The sequence below is a fragment of the Sciurus carolinensis genome, chromosome 5 (assembly GCF_902686445.1).
Source record: "Sciurus carolinensis chromosome 5, mSciCar1.2, whole genome shotgun sequence".
In the NCBI taxonomy this organism is placed as follows: Eukaryota; Metazoa; Chordata; class Mammalia; order Rodentia; family Sciuridae; genus Sciurus; species Sciurus carolinensis.
Genome location: NC_062217.1, coordinates 147,373,462 through 147,399,991, shown reverse-complemented (window position 1 = coordinate 147,399,991; position 26,530 = coordinate 147,373,462). Strand labels below are relative to the sequence as shown.

General features: G+C 37.5%; 1 protein-coding gene across 3 annotated transcripts in view; it reads left to right on the top strand.

The window, feature by feature from the left end:
* The window catches only part of Hpse2 (heparanase 2 (inactive)), a 799,708-nt gene that overhangs the window by 528,209 nt on the left and 244,969 nt on the right, over window positions 1–26,530 (top strand). For all 3 annotated transcript variants that reach the window (XM_047552318.1, XM_047552316.1, XM_047552317.1), the window contains one exon: window positions 9,138–9,309. In XM_047552318.1, coding sequence (XP_047408274.1) covers window positions 9,138–9,309 — 172 coding nt within the window. The remainder of the gene's footprint in view (window positions 1–9,137; window positions 9,310–26,530) is intronic.

Genomic DNA, 26,530 nt, shown 5'->3' with positions numbered 1-26,530 from the left:
CAACTTTGTTTTCAAGGTTAAATATTTTGTCTTCAATGTCTGAGGTTCTGTCTTCCAGGTGTTCTATCCTATTGGTTATGCTTTCTATGGAGTTTTTAACTTGGTTTATTGTTTCCTTCATTTCAAGGATTTCAGTTTGGTTTTTTTTCAGTATCTCTAACTCTTTATTGAAATGATCTCTTGCTTCCTGTATTTGGTCTTTTAACTGTTGATTGGTGCGATCATTTAATGCCTGCATTTGCTCTTTCATCTCCTCCTTCAATGCCTGCATTTGCTCTTTCATCTCCTCATTAGCTTCCCTGATCGTTTTAATTACGTACATTCTGAACTCCCTTTCTGACATTTCTTCTGCTGTGCTGTCATTGGGTTTTATTGATGTAGTATCTAGGTTTGTTTGGGACATTTTCTTCCCTTGTTTTCTCATATTGGTCAGTTGTCAGTGGGACCCTGAGATATTGCAGTTTTCCACTATTGGCTTATAGTGTCCCAGTAGATTTTCAGTGTATCACCTCCCAGCCTTCAGTAGCCTGATGTCTTGGAGGAATCTGATAAAGCAGCTCATTCGAAGAATACTGCCCCTAGCCGCCTACTGGTTCCACATTTTGGAACAGGCTCTGTGTGGAAATGCTCTCACTGTGGGCCTGCACCGTGCAGCTGGCCGTGTGGGAAGAGCCCACTGCCGGAGTGTGGGAGACTACCTTGGGAAGACTCAAGCTGCCCTGCCCGGCTCTGCTAAGCCACCTCTATCTGGGCCTGCCACCCGGGCTGAGCTTTACCCAGTGCGCAGACTCACCCGTGGCTCGGCTTCAGTCCGAGTCTCTCAATGCCTCCCCTTCTTAACTCCTGGGTTGTGGAGCGACCGGGGGTGCAGTCTCCCTCTAGGCCGCCATCTTGGATCGCCCCATGAAGAGAGCCCGCAGCCGGAGTGGGCAGAGCCGCCTGAAGAGGTCTCCGCCTGCCCTGCCCTTATCCCTGAGGCTGACTGCAGATCGAGCCTCTCCGCTGGTTCTTTGCAGGAGTACACTGCACTGCAGCGGCTCCGGGACTCGGAGCCTGCTCTGTTCAGACAGGCTCTCACTAGCGGGCCAGTTCCGTTCCGAGAACCTGGAGAAGCTGGCTGTGTGGGCGGGGCCCACCGCCGGAGTGCGCAGGACTGCCTGTGGATGACTCTAGCTGCCCTGCCCGGCTCCGATAAGCCACCTCTATCTGGGCCTGCCACCCGGGCCGAGCTTTACCCAGTGGGCAGACTCACCCGTGGCTCGGCTTCAGTCCGAGTCTCTCAATGCCTCCCCTTCTTAACTCCTGGGTTGTGGAGCGACTGGAGGTGCAGTCTCCCTCTAGGCCGCCATCTTGGATCGCCCCGTGAAGAGAGCCCGCAGCCGGAGTGGGCAGAGCCGCCTGAAGAGGTCTCCGGCTGCCCTGCCCTTATCCCTGAGGCTGATTGCAGATCGAGGCTCTCCGCTGGTTCTTTGCAGGAGTACACTGCACTGCAGCGGCTCCGGGACTCGGAGCCTGCTCTGTTCAGACAGGCTCTCACTAGCGGGCCAGTTCCGTTCCGAGAACCTGGAGAAGCTGGCCTGTTGGTAGGCTTTTGATGACTTCTTCTATTTCATTACTTGAAATTGATCTATTTAAATTGTGTATGTCCTCCTGGTTCAGTTTAGGTAATTCATATGTCTCTAGAAACCTGTTGATGTCTTTGAGATTTTCTATTTTGTTGGAGTATAGATTTTCAAAATAGCTTCTAATTATGTTTTGTATTTCACTCGTGTCTGTTGTGATATTTCCTTGTTCATTTCGAATTTTAGTAATTTGAGTTTTCTCTCTCTTTCTCTTTGTTAGTGTGGCTAAGGGTTTATCAATTTTGTTTACTTTTTCAAAGAACCAACTATTTTGTCAACTTTTTCGATTATTTCTTTTGTTTCAATTTCCTTGATTCCAGCTCTGATTTTAACTATTTCCTGTCTTCTACTACTTTTGGTGTTGCTTTGTTCTTCTTTTACTAGGGCTTTAAGCTGCAGTGTTAGGTCGTTTATTTGTTGATTTTGTCTTCTTTTATTGAATGCACTCCATGAAATAAATTTTCCTCTAAGTACTGCTTTCATAGGGTCCCGGAGATTTTGATATGATGTACTTTGTTCTCGTTTACCTCTAAGAATTTTTTTATTTCCCTCCTGATGTCTTCTGTTATCCATTCTTCATTCAATAGCATATTTTTTAATCTCCAGGTGTTGGAGTACTTTCTGTTTTTTGTTCTGTCATTTATTTCTAATTTCAGTCCATTATGATCTGATAGAATACAAGGTACTATCTCTATCTTCTTGTATTTGCTAACATTAGTTTTGTGGCGTAATATATGCTCTATTTTAGAGAATGATCCATGTGCTGCTGAGAAGAAAGTGTACTCACTCTTTGTTGGGTGGTATATTCTATAAATGTCTGTCAAGTCTAAATTATTGATTGTGTTTTGAGATCTGTGGTTTCTGTGTTCAGTTTTTGTTTGGAAAATCTGTCTAGTGGGGAGAGAGGTGTGTTAAAGTCACCTAGTATTATTGTGTTGTGGTCCATTTGATTCCTGGAGTTGAGACGGATTTGTTTGACATAATGATGAGCCAATATTTGGGGCATATTTATTTATGATTGTTATTTCTCGCTCATTTATGCTTCCCTTAAGCAGTATGAAATGTCCTTCTTTATCCCTTCTGACTCACTTTGGCTTGAAGTCCACATTATCTGATATGAGGATGGATACTCCAGCTTTTTTGCTGTTTCCATATGCATGGTATGTTTTTTCCCATCCTTTCACCTTTATTCTGTGAGTATCTCTTTCTATGAGAAGAGACTCTTGCAGGCAGCGTATTGTTGGATTTTTCTTTTTAATCCAATCTGCCAGTATATTTCTTTTAATTGATGAGTTCAGGCCATTAACATTCAGGGTTATTATTGAGATATGATTTGTATTCCCGGTCATTTGGCTCATTTTTGGTTTTTGACACAACTTGGTTTCTCTTTTATTTGGCTATTCCTTTAGGGTAGTTCCTCCCTTTGCTGATTTACATCACTGTTTTTCATCTATTCCTCATGGAATATTTTGCTGAGAATGTTCTGTAATGCTGGCTTTCTTTTAGTAAATTCTTTTAGCTTTTGTTTATCTTGGAAGGATTTTATTTTGTCATCAAATCCGAAGGTAAGTTTTGGTGGGTATAAGATTCTTGGTTGGCATCCATTTTCTCTCAGGGCTTGAAAAATGTGTTCCAGGCCCTTCTAGCTTTTAGGGTCTGGATTGAAAAATCTGCTGATATCCTTATTGATTTCCCCCTGAATGTAATTTGATTCTTTTCTCTTGCAGCCTTTAAAATTCTGTCTTTATTTTGTATTTTAGGTGTTTTCATAATAATGTGCCTTGGTGTGGGTCTGTTGTAATTTTGTATATTTGGAGTCCTATAAGCCTCTTGAACTTGATTTTCCATTTCATTCTTCAAATATGGGAAATTTTCTGATATTATTTCATTGAATAGGTTGTTCATTCCTTTGGTTTGTTTCTCTGAGCCTTCCTCAATCCCAAAAATTCTTAAATTTGGCCTTTTCATGATATCCCATAATTCTTGTAGATTCTGTTCATGATTTCTTACCATCTTCTCTGGTCAACTTTGTTTTAAAGATTAAATATTTTGTCTTCAATGTCTGAGGTTCTGTCTTCCAGGTGTTCTATCCTATTGGTTATGCTTTCTATGTGTTCTTAATTTGGTTTATTGTTTCCTTCATTTCAAGGATTTCTGTCTGGTTTTTTTTTTTTTTTTTAGTATCTCTAACTTTTCATTGAAATGATATTTTCCTTCCTGTATTTGCTCTTTTAACTTTGATTGGTGCGATCATTCAAAGCCTGCATTTGCTCTTTCATCTCCTCATTTGCTTCTCTGATCATTTTAATTATGTACATTCTGAACTCCCTTTCTGATATTTCTTCTGCCATGCTGTCATTGGATTTTATTGATGTAGCATCTATGTTTGTTTGGGACATTTTCTTCTCTTGTTTTCTCATGTTGGTCTGGTATCTACCCCTCTAGTGTTTAAACTCTGAGATATTACAAATTTCCTGTGTTGACTTATAGTGTCCCTATAGATTTCCAATAACTTACCTCCTAGCCTTCAGTAGCTCGAAGTCTTGGAGGAACTTGATGATGCAGTGCTCCACAAGGAAGCTGCCCCTCTAGGGGTGGTGGCCTTCAGGTTGGGTATATTCCCTGCTAGTGGTCAGAGGTGCCTCCATTTGTTGACTGATGGTCAGCCAAATGGGGATTATGCTGCAGGCTGGGACATGGCTGGTCTGGTCCTGGGTCTCTGGTTCTACCACCCTGGTGGGAAAGCTTCACTCAGCAGGGAAGACTCACAGTGGGCAAGTCTCACTGGGCAGCTCTCCTCTAAGAAGTTTCCTTTGGTCCAGAACTACCACCTGGACTGGGCAGCCCTCCTCTGGGAAGTTCCCTGGGGTCCAGGCCCACCTCCTGAGTCAGGGAGCCTCACTGAGTGGAAGAGACCTCGTAGCTCTGAGTTGGTCCCAAGTCTCTCAATACCTCCTCTTCTTAAATCCTGAGTCCTGGAGCGACATGAAATGTGGTCACCCTCTAGGCCGCCATCTTGAAAACCCCCCAAGTTTATTCTTAAGTATTATTTTTAATGCTATTGTGAACAAATTATTTTCTTGACTTTTGTTTTGGACTGTGTATTGCTAGTATTTAAAAATATAATTAATTTTATGAATTGACCTAATATCCTTGTGTGTGGTTCCCTTAGGATTTTCTACATGTTGTTTGAGAATAATGGCAGCTTTATTTCTTCCTTTCCAGTTAGGATGCTTTTAATTTCTTTTCCTTGAGGAATTGCACTGTCTAGAAAATCTAGTACACATGTTGCCTATGAGTGGCAAGAACCCATCCTTACCTTGTTCCGAGTCTTAGTGGAAAAGCATTCAGTATTTCATCATTAGGTATGATATTAACTGTAGGTTTTTATGATACTTCTTATCCAGCTGAGGTGTCCTTCTATTCATGGTACATTGAAAGTGCTTATCAGAAATGGGGGTATTTTTTTCCAAGTGCTTTTGTTCCCTATCTGTTGAGATGATAATATGGTATTTGTCTTTTATTTTTATCAATATAGCATTTTATATTAATTGAATTTTGATATTAAATCAACCTTGCATTATGACATAAATTTATTTGGTCATGGTTTATGATACTTTTTCTATGTTGCTGAATTTTATTTCTAAATATTTTGTTGGGTGGGGATTTTTGCATCTATATTTAGAGAGATATTCATCTGTAGTTTTCTCATGATGGCTTTGGAATGGGAATAGTGGCCTCATAAAATGAGTTGAGAAGTGTGACCTCTTCCTGACCTCTTTCTCTACTTTCTGGAGAGTTTATGAAGGACTGTTATTTTTTCTTTAAACATTGATAGAATTCACCAATTAATCTCTCTGGATCTGGGCTTTTATGAAAAGATTTTTTAATTACTAGTTCAATGATTTTTTTGTATATATCTAGTTAGACTTTATATTTGAGTCAGTTTAATAAATTGTGTCTTTCTTGAAATTTTTCCTAAGCTGTCTAAATTATTGATATAAAGTGGTACATAGTAGTTCCTTATTAATTTAATCACTACCAGGTTCTTTATGGTATTTCCTCTTTTATTCCTAATTTTGGTAGTCAGTGGCTTCTCTTTCTTTCCCCTTGATCAGTCTACCTAATTGTGTGTCAATTGTGTTGTCACTTTAGAGAGCCAACTTTTGCTTTCATTGACTTTTCTTTTTTTTTTTTTTTATTTATTTATTTATTTTTTTTTACGTTTACATAGGGTAATGATGTTTATTATATTTTTCCCCTCCCCCCCACCCCTCCCACCCCTCCCACCCCTCCCACCCCTCTTTTCCCTCTACACAGTCCTTCTTTCCTTCATTCTTACTGCTCTCCTTAGCCTAACTCTAAACCTAACCCTAAACCTAATGCTAGCCCCTCCCACCCCCCATTATATGTCCTCATCCGCTTATCAGCGAGATCATTCGTCCTTTAGTTTTATGAGATTGGCTTATCTCACTTAGCATGATATTCTCCAATTTCGACCATTTGCCTACAAATGCCATAATTTTATCATTCTTCATTGCGGAGTAATATTCCATTGACTTTTCTTTATTTTTGAATACCATTGATTTCCACTTTGATTTTTATTGTTTCATCACTTCTTCTTAGCTTTACATTTAGTTTTTTCTTCTTTTTCTCTTTCTTAAGGTAGAATCCTAGGCTGTTGGTTTGATATCATTCCTCATTTCTAATATAGGCTAGTCTAAGGCTATAGAACCTCTCCTAGCTATGGTTTATACTACATCCTATATGTTCTTATATGTTGTACTTTTATTTCACCCCATTCTAAATATTTTTATTTCTCTGTGATTTCTTTGACCCATGGATTATTTTTTTAGTTTTCAAATATTTTTAGATTTCTCAATTTTCTGTTGGATTCTAGTTTAATTCAGTTGTGGTCAGAGCATTCTAATCCTTTAAAATTTATGAGATTTGTTTTATGGCCTAGCATGTGTTGTGCTCTGGAAAGTGTATCCTGCTGTTGTCAGGTGGAGTGTTCTCTATCAATCATTCAGTTCATTAGTGGATAATTACACCCAACTCTTACATATCTTAGATGATTTTTTTTTCCAGTTGTTTTATCTATTATTGAGAATGCAGTACTAAGTATCCTTGTATTGTTGGATTTTCTATTTGTCCAATTTTGTCAATTTTGCTTATTGTATTTTGATGTGTTTGTTAGGTATGATATGTTTACATCTTCCTGAACAATTCAGGTCTTTATTCACATTACCAGATGCCTTTTATCATTATAAAATGTTCTACATTTTTCTAGTAACATTTTTGTCTTAAAGTCTATTTTGTCTGATATTCAGAGTATAGTCGTTCCCACTCTCTTAATAGTTACTGTTTGTATGATATCTGTTTTTTAATCCTTTTATTTTCAATCTATTTGTTTCTTTGAATCTAAAATGTTTCTCTATTTGAATATTATTTGTGTTTTAATTCAGCAAGATACTTTCTATTTTAATTTCAGCATTAAGTCAATTTACATTTAATATAATTGCTTATATGGCTGAATTTACATATGCCACCTTGATATTTTTTTCTATTTATCTCATGTTTTGTTTGTTACTGTCTCTCCTTTACTGCCTTTCTTATGCAAGATAAATGTTATCTAAAGTACCACTTTCATTTTTTTGTTATTTTCTTGTGATTTCTTAGTATAATATCTTAACTCCTCACAGTCTATTTTACAGAAATACTAACAATTTTAGGTAAATATAGAAACTGTATTAAAATATAGTTCCCATTTACCCCCTCCTTTGTGCTATTGTCATTCTAAATATTATATTTATATATGACAAACCCAACAATACAGTTTTATCTTTTTGTTTTGTGCAAGGGTCATTTAAATCACTCAAAAGAAGAACAAAGTCATGAATATTTTCAACTGTCTTTAATATTTACCTATGTAGCTACGTATATTGATGTTGTCTATTTGTGTGGTTTTGAGTTACCATATGGTGCCATTTCCTTTCATTCTGTACTTCTTTTTTAATTTCTTATAAGACAGATTTGCTCACAATGTTTTTCTTAGAATGTATAAGTTTTGCATTCAGTTTTGAAGAATAATTTGCTGCATATAGAATTTTAAGTTTACAGGGTTTTCTTCTTTCATTATTTTGAATGTGTCATCCCACTCTCTTATGGCCTCCATTGTTTCTGGTAAAAACTCAGCGGTTAATATCATTGTATTCTCTTCCATGTAATGAATCAATTCAATTCAAGAATTTGCATTCTTTTCTATGGTATTTCTCTTTATATTCCTATTTGATAAGTCAATAACATTATACTTTCCTTTCATTCTTCATTATTTTCTTTAGCTCTTTGAATATAGTAGCAATTTTGAAATCCTTGTTTGTCAGGTGTAACAGTAAGGCCTCTTAAGAAACAATTTTTTAGAACAGTACCCCAACCTTGTATTTGGGTTACACTTCCCTATTTCTATGAATGCCATAATTTTTTTATTGAAGAAAACATATTTTAGATAATGTATTGGAGAAACTCTCAATTCTTAGTCCTCCATGCCAGAGTTGTTTTTATTGTTTCCTTTTGTTTCTTTGTTTAGTGACTTACCTGGACCAATTATATAGAGTCTATCTCACATTATGTAGCTACTGATAATTCTACGTTTTTCTTTTTTAATTTATCATTTAAAAACATTTTTAAGACCAGCTTCATAGGCGTTCCCTTTAGCCCATTCTAAATCAAGGATTATTCTTCAAACAATGTCTCATCTCTGCAAGCTTTTCAGAGCTAGAAGAGATGGTGGGATGGGGAGGCATATCACAGTATAGCTTAATGATGGGTCAATGTTTGATCAGAGATTGTGCTTCCATCTTTTGCCAGAGGATGTGTAGGTGAATCATGGAAGGGAGCACAGTCAACATTTAGGCAGTTTACAGGTCTGACTAGCATTCTTTGTGTGTGTGTGTGTGTGTGTGTGTGTGTGTGTGTGTGAGAGAGAGAGAGAGAGAGAGAGAGAGAGAGAGAGAGAGAATGTGTGTATCTGAACTTCCTTCTCCTTTCTTTTATAAAGACAGCAATCAGTATATTTAGGGCCCACCCTTATCCAGTGTGACCTCATATTAACTGATTACATCTTCAAGGACCCTGTTTCCAAATGAAGTCATGTTCAGAAGTTCTAGTAGAATTAACTTTGGGGGGAACACTATTCAATCCAATATACCATTCATTATGAAGTAGCACCTGAGAATCAGCATGGTCTCCTTTATGGATTAGCTGATCTTTTGTGAAGATTGGTTTGAAATGATGAAATGGTAAGACAACATTGCTACATTGACTTATTTTTTGGGATAGTTCCTCAACTTAAGATACACCACACTTCCTTTTTTTATTTTTTTATTTTTATTTTTTATTTTCTTGGTTATTTTATTCATGTTGTTAAGGAAAAGTTAGAGATCTGTGGACAGGAAAAGTTTGGCAGAGTCTCACTCTTCTCAATGCTAACTTACATGTCTGTTTTTAATCTAGAGCCAAATAACTATCGGACCATGCATGGCCGGGCTGTGAATGGCAGCCAGTTGGGAAAAGATTATATCCAGCTGAAGAGCCTCTTGCAACCCATCCGGATTTATTCCAGAGCCAGCTTATATGGCCCTAATATTGGGCGTCCAAGGAAGAACGTCATTGCTCTCCTAGATGGGTAGGTCATATTATTTAGTTTTCCTTATGACATTGTTCATTAAGTATAATGATCTAAAATATTTGTATTTTTTATGGTTATATTCAATCTTAAGAATAAAGGAGATGATTTTTTTTCCCATAGTGACTGACTCCAGTCTAAACCAGGGATTCTTCATCAAACAATGGAAAAACTTCTCATCTCTCCAGAATGTCCATGGTCAGGAGAGGCTGGTAGGATGGGGGAGGCACATCACAATCTCTAGGATGGATAGGAAGGGATGCATTGTTTGAAAAATGACATTTTAATATTATAGCATTACATAGCATAATTTTGTATTTTATAAAAAGCAAAGCAAAGGAAAACAAAAATTTATTCTAATAGCTTCTATAGAAAGTAAAGCTTGACAAAATGTTGGCCAGCAGAACTGGGTTAAAAAGTTGAGAAACACTACAAATATTTGTAGATTAAAGCACAGTTAAACTGATAGATTTATTAGGAGATATTTTGGAGATTTTCTATCACTTGATATTTTTAGTTTTGAATGAATCTTACAATCATTTTTTAAAGCATTGATAATAATGAGACACTGTTAAATGCTTTCTTCCTGAGTCCTGGTGGTGGACCAGATTTGAACTGGATAATCAAAACATCCATGTAGGTTGGGGCCAATTATTCAGGGTCAGAGGAAATGAATTTATTGCTAATAAAAATGTAGAATTACATTAAAGGGAGCTATTGTGGGTGTGATGAAGGCCAAATATAGATATATCTTGAATCCAAGGTCCAAATTAGAGATGAAACTAGAGCAGGAGGGGTGGGAACAATGAGATTGGGAGATTTAGGAGTTCTTCTGGAACACAGTTCCCTATGTACCAAGGCACACATTGTAAATGAAACATTTTAATAGTCTGAACTCGTAAAGGTTATTCCTGCAAATCAAAGACTAAGACATTTTCTAGTGATGTGCACAGACCAAGTGAAGTTAGAGAAATGATATATAAGTAGAAACAGTGATATACAAGGAAAGGGAAAGCTTTGTCTCCTGAATGGTCCTTATAGCTTGATGGCACTTGTGACTTCTCTCTTTTCTGGTTCTTAATAGAAGTTTATAAACATTAAACATTCCTGAAGATTTGAAAAGCAGAAGAATTTACACTGTAGCAACATTAGCAACCTGAAATTTAATTTTAGGTGTTTTTCTCTTTATATAAATCACTGAGCTCTTACTTCAATTCCTGTGCTTTCCCTACTCTCCTTGCTTTCTATTATGGCTTAGATATGAGGTGTCCCTTAAAAGCTCATGTGTGAGAATGCACAAAAGTTTAAAGGTGAAACAGCTGAGTTATGAGAGCATTAACCTAATCAGTGTGTTAACTGATGACTATTGTAGGCAGGCAGGGTGTGACTGGAGGAGGTAGGTCACTGGGAGCATGTCTTTGGGGTTTATATTTTGTCCATGGTGAAAGGAGCACTCTCTTCCCTTTCCTCCCTCACTCCTTCCCTTCTCCCTCTCCTTCCTGATTTCCTGATTGTCATGTCCTACACTGCTTTCCTCCTCTACACCCTTCCACCATGGTGTTCTGCCTCACCTCAGGTCCACAGCAATGGAGTCAGTCATCTATGAACTGAGCTCTCTAAAATTACAAGTGCCAAATAAACTTTTTTTCCTCTAAAATTATTCTTGTCAGTTCTTTTGGTCACAGCAACAAAAAAGCTGACTAAAACAGCTTCTCTCTCATGAGCAACTTCTAATTTTTTGTAGACTTCATTCACAGATCAGATATGAGCTTCCCTTTGCATACTTTCACTGAACTTTGAAAGCATTCTGCGTATGTGTGTAGTGGGGGAGATGGACAGGGTGGTTTCATTTTGACTGTTATAAACAGGGGATAAGGATCCTGAGTATAGAATATTACTCACATTTCTTAGATAATCAAGCAAAGCTAATAACTCTATCATTTAAGTCCACATGGTTATTCTTTCAGATTATCCTACTTCTTTAATTATTTGATTAAGATATTTTCACAGGACCTACCACATACTTTCAGTAGCATGGCACTCTAGCAGTCATTCATCTGCAGGTGTTTCTTACAGCTGTATTCTGGCTACTAAATTAGGAACTGGGAATATAATAATAAAAACAAAAAATTCTTTATCCTCAGAGTGATTTGCTGAGTTAAGGGGGACATAAGCATTAATCAACTAAGCTTAAAACTAAGCTAATACCAAGGAGAGAGACATAGTTCTGGGAGTGAATATAAGGGCTTTACTTAATTAAGTTAGGGAAATCATGGAAGCATTCCCTAAAGTGACATGTAAGGGGAGGATGAGAGGTATTTAAGGTGTAATCTAAAGGATGATTAGATGTTAACTAGACAAAGTGAGAAGTGAAAAGTGTTTTTGTTAGAATGAAAAGCATGTACAAAAGCCCTGAAGTTGAAAAATGGCAAGGTTGGCTACCAAAAGATATAGTTAGAGAAGAAACTAGGAGTCATGTTATATCGGGACTAAAAGATATAACGAAGGGCTTGCAATTTCTTCTAAGCACATTCAGAAAAACATTGAACGTTTTTAAGTTGGGGAGGGAAATAGTTTGATTTATCACAAAACTAGTATGTTGTACCTAGTATGTGGCACTTGGGTTGGAGAGAAAGCAGGAAAATCAGTGAGAATGTTTCTGCAATAATGCAGAGAAAAAATGATGGGACAAGATTAGTGTGGTGGCAGTGGAATATACTGTTAGAGGTAGAATTCGTAGGCTGTGGTGATATATTGGATAGGAGTATAATGATGTGACAGGGTGGAGATGTTGTTGAGGTGGAGGCTAGACCCTGGGACACAGATTTAGGATCACAGCAAATGGAAGAAGATGCAAGATGAAATTGGAATAGTATACATTTTTTATTCAGAGACGGCAACAGCTCTCAGCCTCCAGCTCCAACTTCATTAGCCCCAGCCATTCTGACCTTAGCTGAGCCATTTCCATAGACCTTCCTTATATGCAGGCCAGATAAATAAGTTACATTGTCAGCAGGATACATAAGTAGGCTCATGCTCACAAGCAAATATTTATGACCCTGAATACATAAGCTGAATCAGGGTGTTCATGACCTTGGCTACATACTAAAAACATAGTCTGCTGTAAGGCTCAGTGAGGGAACTTAATTGTAGCCATCTTGGACCTGCTCAAGAGTCCACCCCTTCAGGATTTCTCACTGTGCAATCTAAGCATTTGAAGTCTTCTACAACAATCACTTACTGAGGAGGGCAGAGCCCTGCATCCTAGGCCGTAAGAATATAAGCCACAACAACATATAAATAGAAAACAAGCCCCATCACCTAGGATTACTAAAAACCATTGTCAGTTTCATCCCATATCATAGTGGCAATAAAAGTCTTTCCCAGCCATGTCCAATTGTCAAGGGACATAGTCTGGATTCACCAGAGTAGTCTGACATTAGAACTCACAGGCACTTCAGTGCATAATCAGTAGGCAGATGTGTTTGCTATTCTGGCATAGGTGTGTGCCCAGTTCACAACAGTGTTGGTGAGCACACACCTACAGACAAAAGGACAATGCAATTACAGGTACTACTACAGTAAATCACATACATGTGGGAGAATTCATACCAGCTTTTAGTTCCAAGAATCCACAGTAGCTGCCTGTGGAGGCTTCCATGGGCAATGATATCATACTCAAACAGCTTGGTCCTGACTTCAGCACTCTGTGTGCACCAGCACTGGGTAACTCATAATTGGCCAGAGGGAAATAACAAAGTTACCTTTCAAAATCTGTGTCCCATCTATGGGATCTGGGCAAGACACATGTATGGGGGGTGGCATATATTAGTCACCCATGGTGTCACAAGGAGATCACATTCCAAATCTTTTTCCCATGAGGCTAACAAGGCTATCCAATGGAAGTCAGGGGGAGGACTTTATTGTCCATGGCCATGTCCAATCCACAGTTTTCCTTCTATACAATCCAGTGGGAGCAGACCAAAGAACATCCCCTTGTTTCCAAACCCAGTCTTCTTTGTTGTCACTTGGACCTGTATTGGTGCTGCTGTGCAGTGTAGCAGACTCTACAGGAGCTGGTCCCCTCATCAGGAAAAGTTATTCAGAGCTCTCACAACTGCCCCCAGACACTATACCAACCTCTTCATAGAAGGTGGGTTGACTCCTAAGTCCTTGTTTAAGCAGGCCATTATATCTTTCTCTCATGCCTGCAACCTGTGGGTGATATGGGACGTGCAGTTTCCTTTGAATCTGTAATGAGTACAGGAGTCACCCATGAACATCCTGACCCATGAGATGGATGCCGCAGTCACACTTTATTGTGATTGGCTGGTCATATAAAGCTGTCAGCATTGTCAGGGCATGAATCATAGTATGCAAATTTGCTTGATTACCAGGCAAACAACAAGCCTCTAGCCATATCCACTGTTGTCAAGGCAAACATGGCCCTTTCTGACTTTGGTAAATGGCCAGTCCTGACCATCTGTGACTCCAAGGTATCAGAGGTGTGGATATATTCCTGGGCACAAACCACAAATGCCTGGTAGGCCTCTCCTGGGGTGCTCCATGTTAAAGGCGGACCTCCCTGTTTGACTATGTGCCACATAGTTTTCACACCTGTATACTGTAGGCAGTGATGCAACCAAGATGCCAGACTGGTGGAAGGTGCCTTTTCTAGCCACCACACCCTAGCCAATGCATCTGCTTCATTATTCCCTGGACTAGTCAGGGGAGCATGGGTAGTAATATAACCTATACCTGTTCCTGGTGGCTTAGTTACCAAAGCTCTTGCCACAGAACTTGCCCCAATACAACACACAACTGTCAGGCATATCACTATGGGGGATGCTTCATTTGCAATCACTATTTAGCTCAGTTCACTGACTATTTTGTCTTGTACTGATATCAAACCAAACAGTGTCTGTCTCTGGCTCCACAGCTACCACCATCTACACAGGCAGTTGTTCATGGCTGGAGTTATCAGTGTACCAAACACAGGAAAGTATAGGTACCTCCAATATATTTGCTTGTTTCTGGTTCACTTACATAAGTAATAGGACCTATGCATCTCCTACAGTCTCTTGTCTCTGCTAGCTCCTAGAACACCTGGTCTTTTTCTTGGTCCCTGCTGACTCCTAACACATCTGGGCTTTCTTTGACCCTGATGGTTCCTAGCATATCTGGGCTTTCTTGGCCCCTGCCAGCTCCTGGCAAACCTGAGTTGAGCTCTCTCTTGGCTCCTGACAACTCCTAGCACACCTGGACTTTCTCTTGGCATCTGCGGGCTCCTGGCACATCTAAGTCACTAGGTTGTGCAGGATCAATAACATGTAACACACTGGGAGGGTGTCTTGCCCCTCTTGGCTCTCAGTACCCCTGAATCTCACATGCATAACAACAAAATGGCCAGGGGTTCTCTTGACCTTTGTCCAAATTATTTTCCCAAGTCCACCAACTTTGCTTGGCCAGCAGAATGTGGTGAACTTGGTTAACTGGGCTGGCACTGCAGGTGGCTGCCTATTTGAGACATCAGATGCTGCTGTTTCATTTTGCTTACGGGTCTTGCAGGTGTTAATTTTCCTCCTCCTCCTCAGACTCCACCAGCACCCTGGGGAAACCAAGGTATTTTCAAGGGACAGAGATACTCCTCCAGTAACTTTACTCTGGTTTCCAAGGTCTCTTCCATATCTTGCAACTCCCTCATCTTGGCAGTCTCTGGTAAAGTTGCATGAGTTTTTGCTCTGAGAGCTGAAAGAAACATTTATCTCATGGCTCCAGTGGCTGTGTGCACAGCTCTTCAGGAGGATTTTCCATCTCCTCCACATTGCTGCTGCCACCTTTCTCCTTGGTTGTGGGCTGGTGCCTGGGCTCCACCATTTCATTCACTGTCCACTCTGCCAGATCCATGTTCACCATAGGTCAATCAGAATCTCTATGCTCACAGGGAACCCATCTACCGCATTCCAACTCTTCACAGGAATCCATGCTAATGGGACCTTGGCAGCCGAGTGCTAGGTAGCCACAGGTCCCTCCTGTCTGCTGGGGTTGCATTTCTCACCTGTGGAATAACCTGCCCACTACACCAATTGTCGGGGTGCAGGCTCAGACCCAGGAAAACAGATTCAGGATCACAGCAGGTGGAAGATGATGAAAGATGCAGTTGGAATAGTAGGCATTCTTTATTTAGAAGTGTCAGCAGCCTCCAGCCTCCAGCTCCAGCTTCAGTTAGCCTCAGCCAATTTCATTTAGCCTCCATAGGCCTTTTTATATGCAGACCAGATAAATAAGCCACATTCCAGCAGGTTACATAAATGGGTGCATGCTCACAAAGCAAATGTTTATAACCTTAAGTACATAAGCTGAATCAGGGTGTTCATGACCTTGGCTACATATGAAAAACATAGCCTGCAGTAAGGCTCAGTGAGAGAGCCTAACTGTAACCATTTGGGGCCTGCCCAACAGATGTGTAAGTAATTGGGTAGATGGTGTTGCCATTCACTGGGATGAGAAGACTGGGGTGTGACTAGATTCTGGAAAGAAAAATCATGATGTTTGGTTTCATGTTATATTATTATCCTTGAATCTAAATAAATATATCAAGAATATCATTGAATATGAGTAAAGAAATCAAGATCTCTGCTAGAAATATCAATTTGGGGAGTCATTAGCATGAAAATGGGATTTAAAGCCATAGGAACAGAGGAGATAAGTTAGAGAGAGTATAGAAAGTAGCTTAGAAGAGAACCCTGAAGAACTTACATATTCAAAGATGTAAGAAAAGAGGAATGCTGTCAGTGTGAGATAAAAAGGAGAGGATGAGGTACATCAAGAAAAAAAGAATTTTGAATAAATAGTGCTTCTACGAGGTCAGGAGGTCAACTTTTAGGAAAATAGAAAAGTACCTTTTGGTTTGGCAACATGTAGGTTGTTGGTGACTTTGAGAAACAGTTCAGGAGAATGGTGGGAACTGAACTTGGATTGCAGTAGTATGAAAAGTAAGTGGAGGGTAAGAAATTTGAAACAAAAATATGGACAACTCTAGGGAGATTTTTTTTTTTTTTTACCGTGAATAAAAATAAGAAGATAAAGGGAGACCTGTAGTCAAGAAAGATGACAATGTTTTTCCTCTTTAATGTGATAAATAGTAGAATAGGCATGTAGGTTAAAGAGCTAAACACCTGTTGTAGTTTGGATATGAGGTGTACCCCAAATCTCCTGTGTTAACGCAGGAATATTTAGAGGTGAAATGAAATGATTAGATTCTGAGAGATGTGAACTAATCAGTCTGTCCTATTTTGAGTAGACTAACTGGATGGTGACTGTAGTGAAGTGCTGGAGGAGGTAGATCACTGAGGATGTGCCCTGGAAGGGTTTGTCTTTTATGCAGCCCATTTTCTTTCCTTGCTCTGCTTCCTGGCTGCCATGAATGGAGCAGTGCTTCTCCACCATGGCCCTTCTGCCATGATTTCTGCTAACCTCAGGCCCAGAGCAGTGGATTTGGCCCACCATGGACTGAACTTTGAAACCATGTGCCAAAATAAACTTTTCCTCCTCTAAGTGGTCCTCATCAGGCATTTGGGTCACAGAGATGAAAAACTGACTAATACAACTCCTGAGAGGAGAAAAACTAGATAGTATAAGAAAAGGAGAATAAAGCCAAAGGTAGAAGTCCTTTAAGGTTAGAAGTAATGGAATCCAAAGGGATTGACTTTCATTAATTAAGGGGCAATTCCTCTAGGATAAAAAAAAAAAAAAGACACAAATGTTTCTCTACACAACAGATTTTTTAAAAGTCATAGGAGAAGCCTATCTCCATTACATTAATTGTAGTTAGGGCATCCAGTTTGTGTACATGGTACAAATGTGAACAGATTGGTTTGTTATAAATAAATTAAGCAACATGGATGCAATAATAAGCAAAGAGGAAAGGGATGTCACTGGGGTGTTGTGGTAGAAAAAAGTGGGCTCTACTTCCTTCATATCAAAAAACTAAAGTGGGGGGCTGGGGAGATAACTCAGTCGGTAGAGTGCTTGCCTTATAAGCACAAGGCCCTGGGTTCGATCCCCAGCACCCAAAAAAAAAAAAAAAAAAAAAAACTAAAGTAGGACTCAGAAAACTGGAGAAAAATCTCTTAGGGCAAGAAAAAGTATTGATGAACAAATTTTTGTAATGCCAGAAAAAAATGAAGCATTATCTTTCTTAATGTATATTACTAAGTATATAGTGAAATATAACTGGAAACATATAAACATCCCCAGCAACTTGAACTAACAACAAAAATGTCAGCACTCTAAATTACCAGCTCTGTAGTCTTTTCCAATCCTCCTGGTTATACAGATATAAATTTACATAGTTGTAATCATTGTATATGCATCATTTTGAGTTCTGCATTTTTTACTCATTGCTTCATATGGCCCTTTTCTTATTTCTGCATAGTTCTCATATTTGTCATTCTTAATAGCAATAAAATATTCCATTGCACTAATGTACAAAAGTCTACATAAGCATTCCCTCACTATTGGGCATTTGGGCTGTTTCCAGTTCTTGTCTGTAATATATAGTCCAAGTATAAACATCTTTATACAAATAGGTTTTTTATTTCCTTTGAATTATATCCTTGGGCTATATTCCAAAAACTTGGATTTCTGGGTTAAAATAGTTGATAATTTTTATGGCTTTCATATTTACTGCCAAATTTCTTCATAATTTCACTCGATTGTAGGGCAGCAATGTATTAGGGTGTATGTTTTTCACCAATATTCCATAGCAATGAGCATTGCCATTTTTATTAATTTATTCTTTTTTAACTCTGAGCTTTATATATATATATAGTAGTTGGGTTCATCCTAACAGACTCATACATGCATGGAATTTGATTTCAGTTCATGATCTCCCCTTTTTCCTCCCACTTTTCGCTCCTGTCCTCCCTCTCCATTCTCCTTACTCCACTCTACTTTCTTTTTCTCATTTATTTGTTTATATTTGATCAGTTCTTATTACTTATGCATAAAGATGGTATGTTTTTCTATATATGCACATAACATGATTTTTAAGAATTCATTCTTTTTTAGTTAATGAAAGATCATGATGCATAACTCTAAATTTGAATTCTGTTAACAATGGAAAGAGCTGAATATTTCCTAAATCTTATGTTGTCTTAGTTCATCTTATCCCAAGTGTGTTTAATAACATGATAATCATTTTGCCTTAGACCCAGACCAGGAGCTTATTTTAGAATTAGTGCTCTCCTTTGTTCACATAATTACTTATTAAGTACTGTTACTTCTGACTTTTTAATATCACTCTTATCCCATCTTTTTTTTTCATTTTTATTTTAAACCTTACAATTTTTCCTCTTAAATGATTTTCCTGTATCTAATCTCAGATTCTAATAATTTCCCCATATAGATTTCTGGGTAGTTTTTTGTTTGATTTATTTTGTTTGTTTGATTTGTTTTATTTGGTTGATTTGTTTGTTTGTTTGTTTTTGTAAGGCAACATCTGGTCAAGTCATTCTTTTCTGAAATCAAAACGCTTTCAAATTCATTCCTGGCTTTAAGGGTCTCTGCCTGCCTACATTTGCATCTAATACACAGTTATGCTCCCTTGTACAACCTACCTTCTAGCTACATCAAAGTGTGTATGAACTAGAAGATGCCATATTCTTTTTTACATTTGCACCATTTTATTTTCTGTCATTTAATGTGAAATACCACCCTATCCTCTTTTTTCATCTTTCCTTAGACTTCTCTGACATCTTTAAGCAGGATTTCTATGGTCTTCTCTGGCTTTGCATGTCTTCTAGCATTTTATTTTTTTCTGCTATAGTATTTATCAAATTGATTATACTTTATAAGTTTACATATTTGCCTTCCTTATAGACTGTGGACTAGGATCAGGACCCTGACAAATCTTGTTGAATGAATAGTATTTGTCATATTCAACAACTGTCTCTAAGTTTATCTGACATGATTTACAATTCCTCTCAATCACAATTATACATACATTTTTTCATGTCATACTTTTTTTCATGTCCTAACTCCATTAGGACAGAGAGAGAATATTCATGTTTATATTTTCAGGGAGTAGCATGTTGCCTAGAAAATGAGGAGGACTTAATAAAATGCTTGTTTTATTGTTTTCATTTCCTCATTCATGAGCTGGCTATTCCTAGCTATTGTGTTTTATGTAAACACATAAGTAATTGTTCTTTTGGGTTATATCAGTTTCCTCTGCTTTACTTTTGTAAACTTTTATCTCTCTCTTTTTTGGGGAGATGGTACTGAGAATTGAACCCAGGGACTCAGAGTTGCTAAGCAAACACTCTGCCACTGAGCTACATCCTCACCCCCTTTTTAAAATTTTCTTTTATTTTGAGTCAGAAACTCACCAAGTTGCCCAGACTGGCCTGGAACTTGGGATCCTTCTGCCTCAGCCTCCCAAGTATCTGGGATTACAGGCTTATGCTACCATTTTTGGTGATTTCCTGCTTCTTTTCTTTTTACCTTGAAGCATTTCTTACTTGTTTCTGAAGTTTATTATAATTACTCATATGTAGATCAGCAATTCCTACCCACAAAATAGAGATCCCAGTCACAAGAGAGACTTAGAAAAGTCTTACATATTCAACAACAGAGAAAAATCTGCATTTGTAACCTAGAAATATATCCTTAGTCCTCCACAATTTTTAAATATGAATGACTAGACAAAGATCACACATAAAAAACAAGTAGCACAGAAGAAAAAATAAACTAAACAATTGACCCAAGAAGAATTATAATTCAGAATAGTACTTTAAAAATCTGTAATTCATATTCTTATAAAGACATTGTGAGGTATTGCACTTATAAAATAAAAACACATTTCTATGAAAAAGGTACAATCAGAACAAAAGATATTTTGGAAACTAAACATATGCTTGCTGCAATTGAGTCTACTAAAGTTTAGACAATGCTTTTTTAAATCCTACACTGTCTTAGTGCATTTTGTGCTGCTATAACTCAGTAACTCATAAAAAACAGAAATTTATTTTCTCACAGTTGTGGAGGCTGGGAAGATCAAGGCGCTGGCATCTGGCAAAGACCATCTTGTGTCATCCTATGGCAAAAGAGCAAAGAGAGGGCTGAACTCATCCTTATATTAGGAATCCACACCTGTGATAATAAACCTGCTCCCTCAATAACAGCATTTTAATCTGTTCACCTCTTAAAGGTCCCAATTCCAAACACTGTGGCATTGGGAATTAAGTTTCTAACACATACTTTTGGGGAACACATTGAAACCATAGCCAACACTTGAAAGCATACAGTAAACTTATCAATAAAATATTGAGAAATTAGACTTTATCAAAATTAAGAACTTTTGTGTATCAGACACCACCACTAAGTTTGTGAACAGACAGCTTACAATATGGGAGAAAATATTTGTAGTTCATATATATTATAAGGGATTTGTACCCAAGAGAAAATATTTGTAAGTCATATATATGATAAGGAATTTATAAGGAGCTTTTACAATTCAACCATAAAAAGACCAATAACCTAATTAAGATATGCACAGAAGTAATTTGAATAAACATTTTTCCCAAGATATAAATATCACACAAATAGATGCTTAAAACTATTAGTTATTAGGGAAATGCAAATCAAAACTGCAATGAAGTACCACTTCCCAACTACTAGTATGACTGTAATCAAACCAGCATCTTATAGCATGTATTAGAGAGTAGGTAGAGAAATTAGACCCCTCATACACTACTGGTGGGAATATAATATGGTGCAGCTATCTTGCAAAACAGTCTGGTAGTTATTCAAAAGTTTAAATATAATTACCACATAACTCAGTAATTTCACTCCTAAGTACATATCTAGGAGAAATGAAAACGTATGTCCACACAAAACCCTGTACACAAATATTCATAGCAGCATTACTTATAATAGTTAAAAATGGAAACAATCCAAACATCCATCAGCTGTTGAATAGATAAATAAAATGTGGTATATCTATACAATGAAATATTACTAGACAAATAAAAAGAAATGAAATTCCAATACATGTTACAAGCATTATGTGCACTGAAAGAAGGCAGTCTCTAAAGGTCTGACATTGTATGATTGTTTTTAATATGAAATGCCCAGAATAGGCAAACCAATAAGAGACTAAGAATAGATTACTAATTGATTAGCGTTAGTAGGGATTGTAGGGAAATGAGGAGTGACTGCTAATGTGTATGCAGTTTCTTTTTAAAATGATGAATATTCTAGAATAGAGTAGGTTCATGGCCGTACAACTCTGTAAATATGATAAAACTATTGAATTGCACTTATATGGGTGAATTACATAGTATATAAAAAATACCTCCAAAGGTTATTAAAATTTCAATAACATAACTGGAAGATACAATCAAGGATATATCCCAAACCAGGAGATTTTATACAAAGACAAAAAATTAACATAAAATGCTACTGATATAGAGGATCAATTCAGGATACTCAAAACTGGCTTGTAGGAGATCCAGATCTAAAAACAAGGTTATAGAAACAATTAAAAGCTTGCCAGCCTTGAAAATGAAAAGTAAAGGGACAGTTGATAGGAAATAGAAGGTATAAGTGGAGAGAAGAAATAAAGCACAGGAAGCTGATATCTTCGTGCTAATTATGGGGATTCAGAAATTATTGTTTAAGCCACTGAAATAATAAATGGAGAAGTAGAAAATATGAGGCACTGTATCTCAACACATGGAATTTGCTTAACATTTGATTATAATGACTTAAGGGCATTACTTCCTTAAATGTGCCCTGGGGAATATATGTTCTGCAAAATATTAATATTATATAGAGGGGAAAAAACAAAAGGTTCCATGGTCATGTATGTTTTAGAAATACTGGGATCACACATCTACTGAAATACTTTATGGCACCTTTAATATATTAGTTTACATTGTGAATCTCCACGAAGCAGATTTAGATTGCAGAATTTCCTGAATTTATTTGACCTCAGAGTCATATTTTCAGAGACCATCCTGAGAGACTAATATTCCACTAACATATTTATACCACATCAATTTAGAATATGAGCTCTGGTTTGGGTGAGGGATTGCAATATAGCAAACATAAAATAATTACAATTTGGAGGATTCAGAGAACTTGGATTATTTCAATAGTCTTATTACTTATATATTTGCTTCTATCCTTGTCCACCTTCAATCTGTTCACCAACTCAGTCTCCAGAAAGATCTTTTACATACATAATCCATATGATGTCATTGACTTGCTGAAGACTTTTTATTGACTTCTCATTGTTCTTAGAATAAAATTAAATCCCCCTACTATGCCCCACAAGGCTCTCTTGTGAATGATCTGGCTGCTGCCCAGCTCTTTATTTTTATGTTGTACCACTCTCCCTTTTTCTTATTTCACTATGGTCTCACTGGCCTGGTACATACTAAACTTCATCCTCAGATCATCTCTCCATTTGACACATGTGTGGTTTCTTCTCATCTGTTAGAGTCCTTCCTTGAGTAACCTAGCTAACTAATTCTGTATCAACATACACTGTTAGTCTTTTTATAGTCTTTATCACATCTTGTAAACATATATTTATCATTTACTTGCTGGTTGTAAATTAAAAGCTCTATGAAGGCAAAAAGTACATCTTTTGTATTTACCATTGTAGATTGAATACTGGCAAAAAGCCTAGTACATAGTAGGTACTTATATTTGTTGAACTGATATATGAACGAAGAATGGAAGTTATTCCCACAGTCTACAGAGTTGCTAGCAGAACATTCATGTATCCTTCTTAAAGGCATACTAAAATTTATATTTTATGACTTAACTGGTATAAAATACAAATACACCGAAACATTTTCTTCAACTTGAAACTTCATTTCAATTTTTTCTTCTGATTTTAACCTGAGGCCTCTAAAAGTATGGTGGGTCCTTACCTGCTATACCTAATGGAGAAGTCGGCCTTTTCTGTGCTTATTGAGAGGATAATGTAAATAGAGACAAAATTTTGAATATTTATTTGTTTTCATGCACTCTGGACATGTCTCCTCATAGAGAGATAGCAACAAATTGTTTCTGAGGTACTTTTTCTCTCCAACCATTCTGAATTCTCACCTACTTAGCTTAGCACAGAACAAACTTACAAAAACTTCCCAATTAATTTCTTACTATATAGCAACAGCCATAGCAGGATGGTGGAGAGCATGTATTTTGGAACTAGATCAGACCCGGATTATCTACTATCTGGGTCATTTTGAGGAATCAGTTAATTTCTCTAAAGCTTCAGAGTCTGTAAAATGGGACTAATGAAATGTGGAAATAAATGAGGTAATGAAATTGAAGTGCTTAGCACAGTTCCTGGCTCATGTTGACATCCAAAGAAATGATAGCCATAGTCATTAAGGAGACATGTTTTAAAGATGAAAAGGCAGGTTTTAATCTGCTTACCACCCCCCACCATATAACTCTGATGTAGGCTGCTAAGCAGTTTAGAGAATTGAGTGAAGAAGGAAACTAGGAAGATTAGCTACAATAACATGTCAGTATAGTGAGAGTGATCGCAGCTCTGCTTCCTGCCCAGAAACCCACTTATGCCACATTCTTGCCTGCAGTGGGAAGATGCACAGCTGGGGACAGTTTGGTGCACACAGTAATTATCACAATGTTATTCCTAATAATTGTTCTTTTTTATTTCAACTGTGGAAGCATTATCTGACTTCACCACTACAGGAGGAGAGAATAAAATATTCTTCTTAGTTCATAAGAAGAGAATTTACATTGCTGCCTCAAGAGAGAGACCAAAGCTGTTTACTGCTCAAAACAGGGAAACACTGGCTACTACAAAGGTCTGCTCTCTAGTCAAGAATTGTGTTACAACCAGTTACTTCTAAATGTAATGTATATATATATATATATATATATATATATATATATATATATATATATATATATTTTGTTTTTCTGGAAAAGAGTTGTTTCCTAACTGGAGAAACAACCTAATTCCTTACCCAACCTCAAGCTTTTAAGTTTTTGCTATTATGAAGGATATTTTCTTCTGCCTCTAATATCAGAGAAGACAGTCTGGGATGCAAGTTAGATCATTGGAAAAGGAGGCTAGAGTCCTGGGACATACACTTACCTTTGACACTTCACAAGTCAAAAATCTTGGGAAATATTCTTCCTTACTTTCTTCTTTTCCTCATGACCCTAGTCTCTCCTCCAAGAATGCTCTATCCTCACAGGTGCTGCTAAAGTCAAAATTTGTCAAAGTAGCAGGCCATGATTCTCCTGCATTAGAAGCACCTAGAGATATTATTTAAAATGCAGCATGATTTTTAAGATCCAGTTCAGACTTGCTGAACCAGAATGTGTGAGATGGGACTCAAATTTTGGCATTTTGAACAAAGACTATGTAGTCTTTGTATACCAAAATATGAGAATCACTATTCTGTCTAATAAACAGAGCAAATTTTTAATCTTTATTTTGCAGATCAAAAAATGGATGTGCAAAAATGTTAAGCTCACGAGCCACAACCAGGAAGAGGAAACTCACATTTATTGAGTACCAGCAATATACCATGCACTACCATTGTCCCTAAATGTATGTTTTCTTATTAATCCTCACAGCGTCTTTGGGAAGCAGGTGCTATTGTTTTCACATAAAATGCTCCAGGGTGGTTAAACAACTTACCCAATATTACATGGCTAATGAGTTGTGGAGCCAGGTCTCATATCAGGTATCTGTCATACTCCTGAGCCAAATTCTCTTTCTTTTCTGTGATGTCGTTTTCCCAAATCTTCATTCTTCAACTAAGCTGAACAGTTGAGAATATAGAGTAATAAAAGACCTTCTTTATTACCCACCTTCTTTATAACCCACAATATTCATGCTCATAGCGTCAGCTTCTTACTAGGCGGTTAGCTTTTGGAAAGGTTAGTTTTTCTGTGTGAAATTCGTAATGACATCCTGATGCATTTTTCCTCCTTCTCACTGGGCTCCATAGCCAGGGAAAATCATATCAAGTCTGTTGTGGCCTCTTTCCTTGAATTCAAATCTGCAACTTCCTCAGCAACAGTTTGGACTGTCACGCCTTATCATGTTTCTCTATCCAGCGCCTTAACAGCTCCAGCCAGAAACTTCTAGGTGTGTTTCAGCATCTTCTCTCATGATCTCCCATTCCCTGCCTTTTTCTTCCTTCTAATAAAGCAAATCTATTTAGTCCTCCTCTCTGTGTTAGTCTCTGACATCCGCCTCTGTCTCGTTCCAGACATTATCCTATAGCCTCCTTCTTCCCACCTCCCACCCCCAATTTGGCAGTAAATTGGTTTCATCTTGGGAGCCAGTTCCAAGTAACTGTGCCTGACACCCTTTCTTGAGAAGGATTCTTAGGCCAATTCTCAGACAAGGGAGGGCATATTGAAATCTACTTACTACCATGGTCTGCTATGGACTCAAAAAGGAGCAGCCCCACACAGACCACAAATCTGTCATTCTGCATGGTTCTAACAAGAACTTTAGAGTCAGAATTGGGCTTGAATTCCTGCTCTGCAACATATTACCTAGATTTTCTTGAGGACATTTTCTTCATCTATAAAGTAAAAGTGATAATATCAACTTATAAGTTTAAATATGTAAATTGTTATCAAGTGCCTGTTACTTAGTAAATAGTAAACTTATTTTTTTCTTTCTTCATTCAGGAGCCTCCTTAAATTAACCTTATGGATATGATTTTTATTGATAAGAGAGATTGGTTGAAGAGTCTCACCATCTCAAATTATGCATATTAGACTCCTTATATTTATGAAATGAAGGAAATGTAAACTCCCAAAGTTGAACCTAAATAGAGATTCATAGTAGGTATCAAAGTCATCATCATAAAGCTATGCCATTTATCACTCTACTGCCAATGTGATATTCGATATAAATAGGATGAGAAGGGGAGAGGGAGAGAGGAATGAGGAACAGAGAAAAGAAGAACTGAAGGGAGGAAGGGAAGGAGAAAGAGGGGAAAAAAGTGAGATAGGCCAATATTTTATTTGTTCTTTGCAGCACCTAATATAGCTCAGAATATAATTAGCCATGGAAAAATAAATGGATCAAATGGAAGATGCCCATAAATTTGCTATTTATCTAAAGTTTAGTTCTGTTTATTCTATCCCAAGATGAATACTTTTGTTTCTTTCTTTTTTCCTTTTTTTTTTTTTTTTTTTT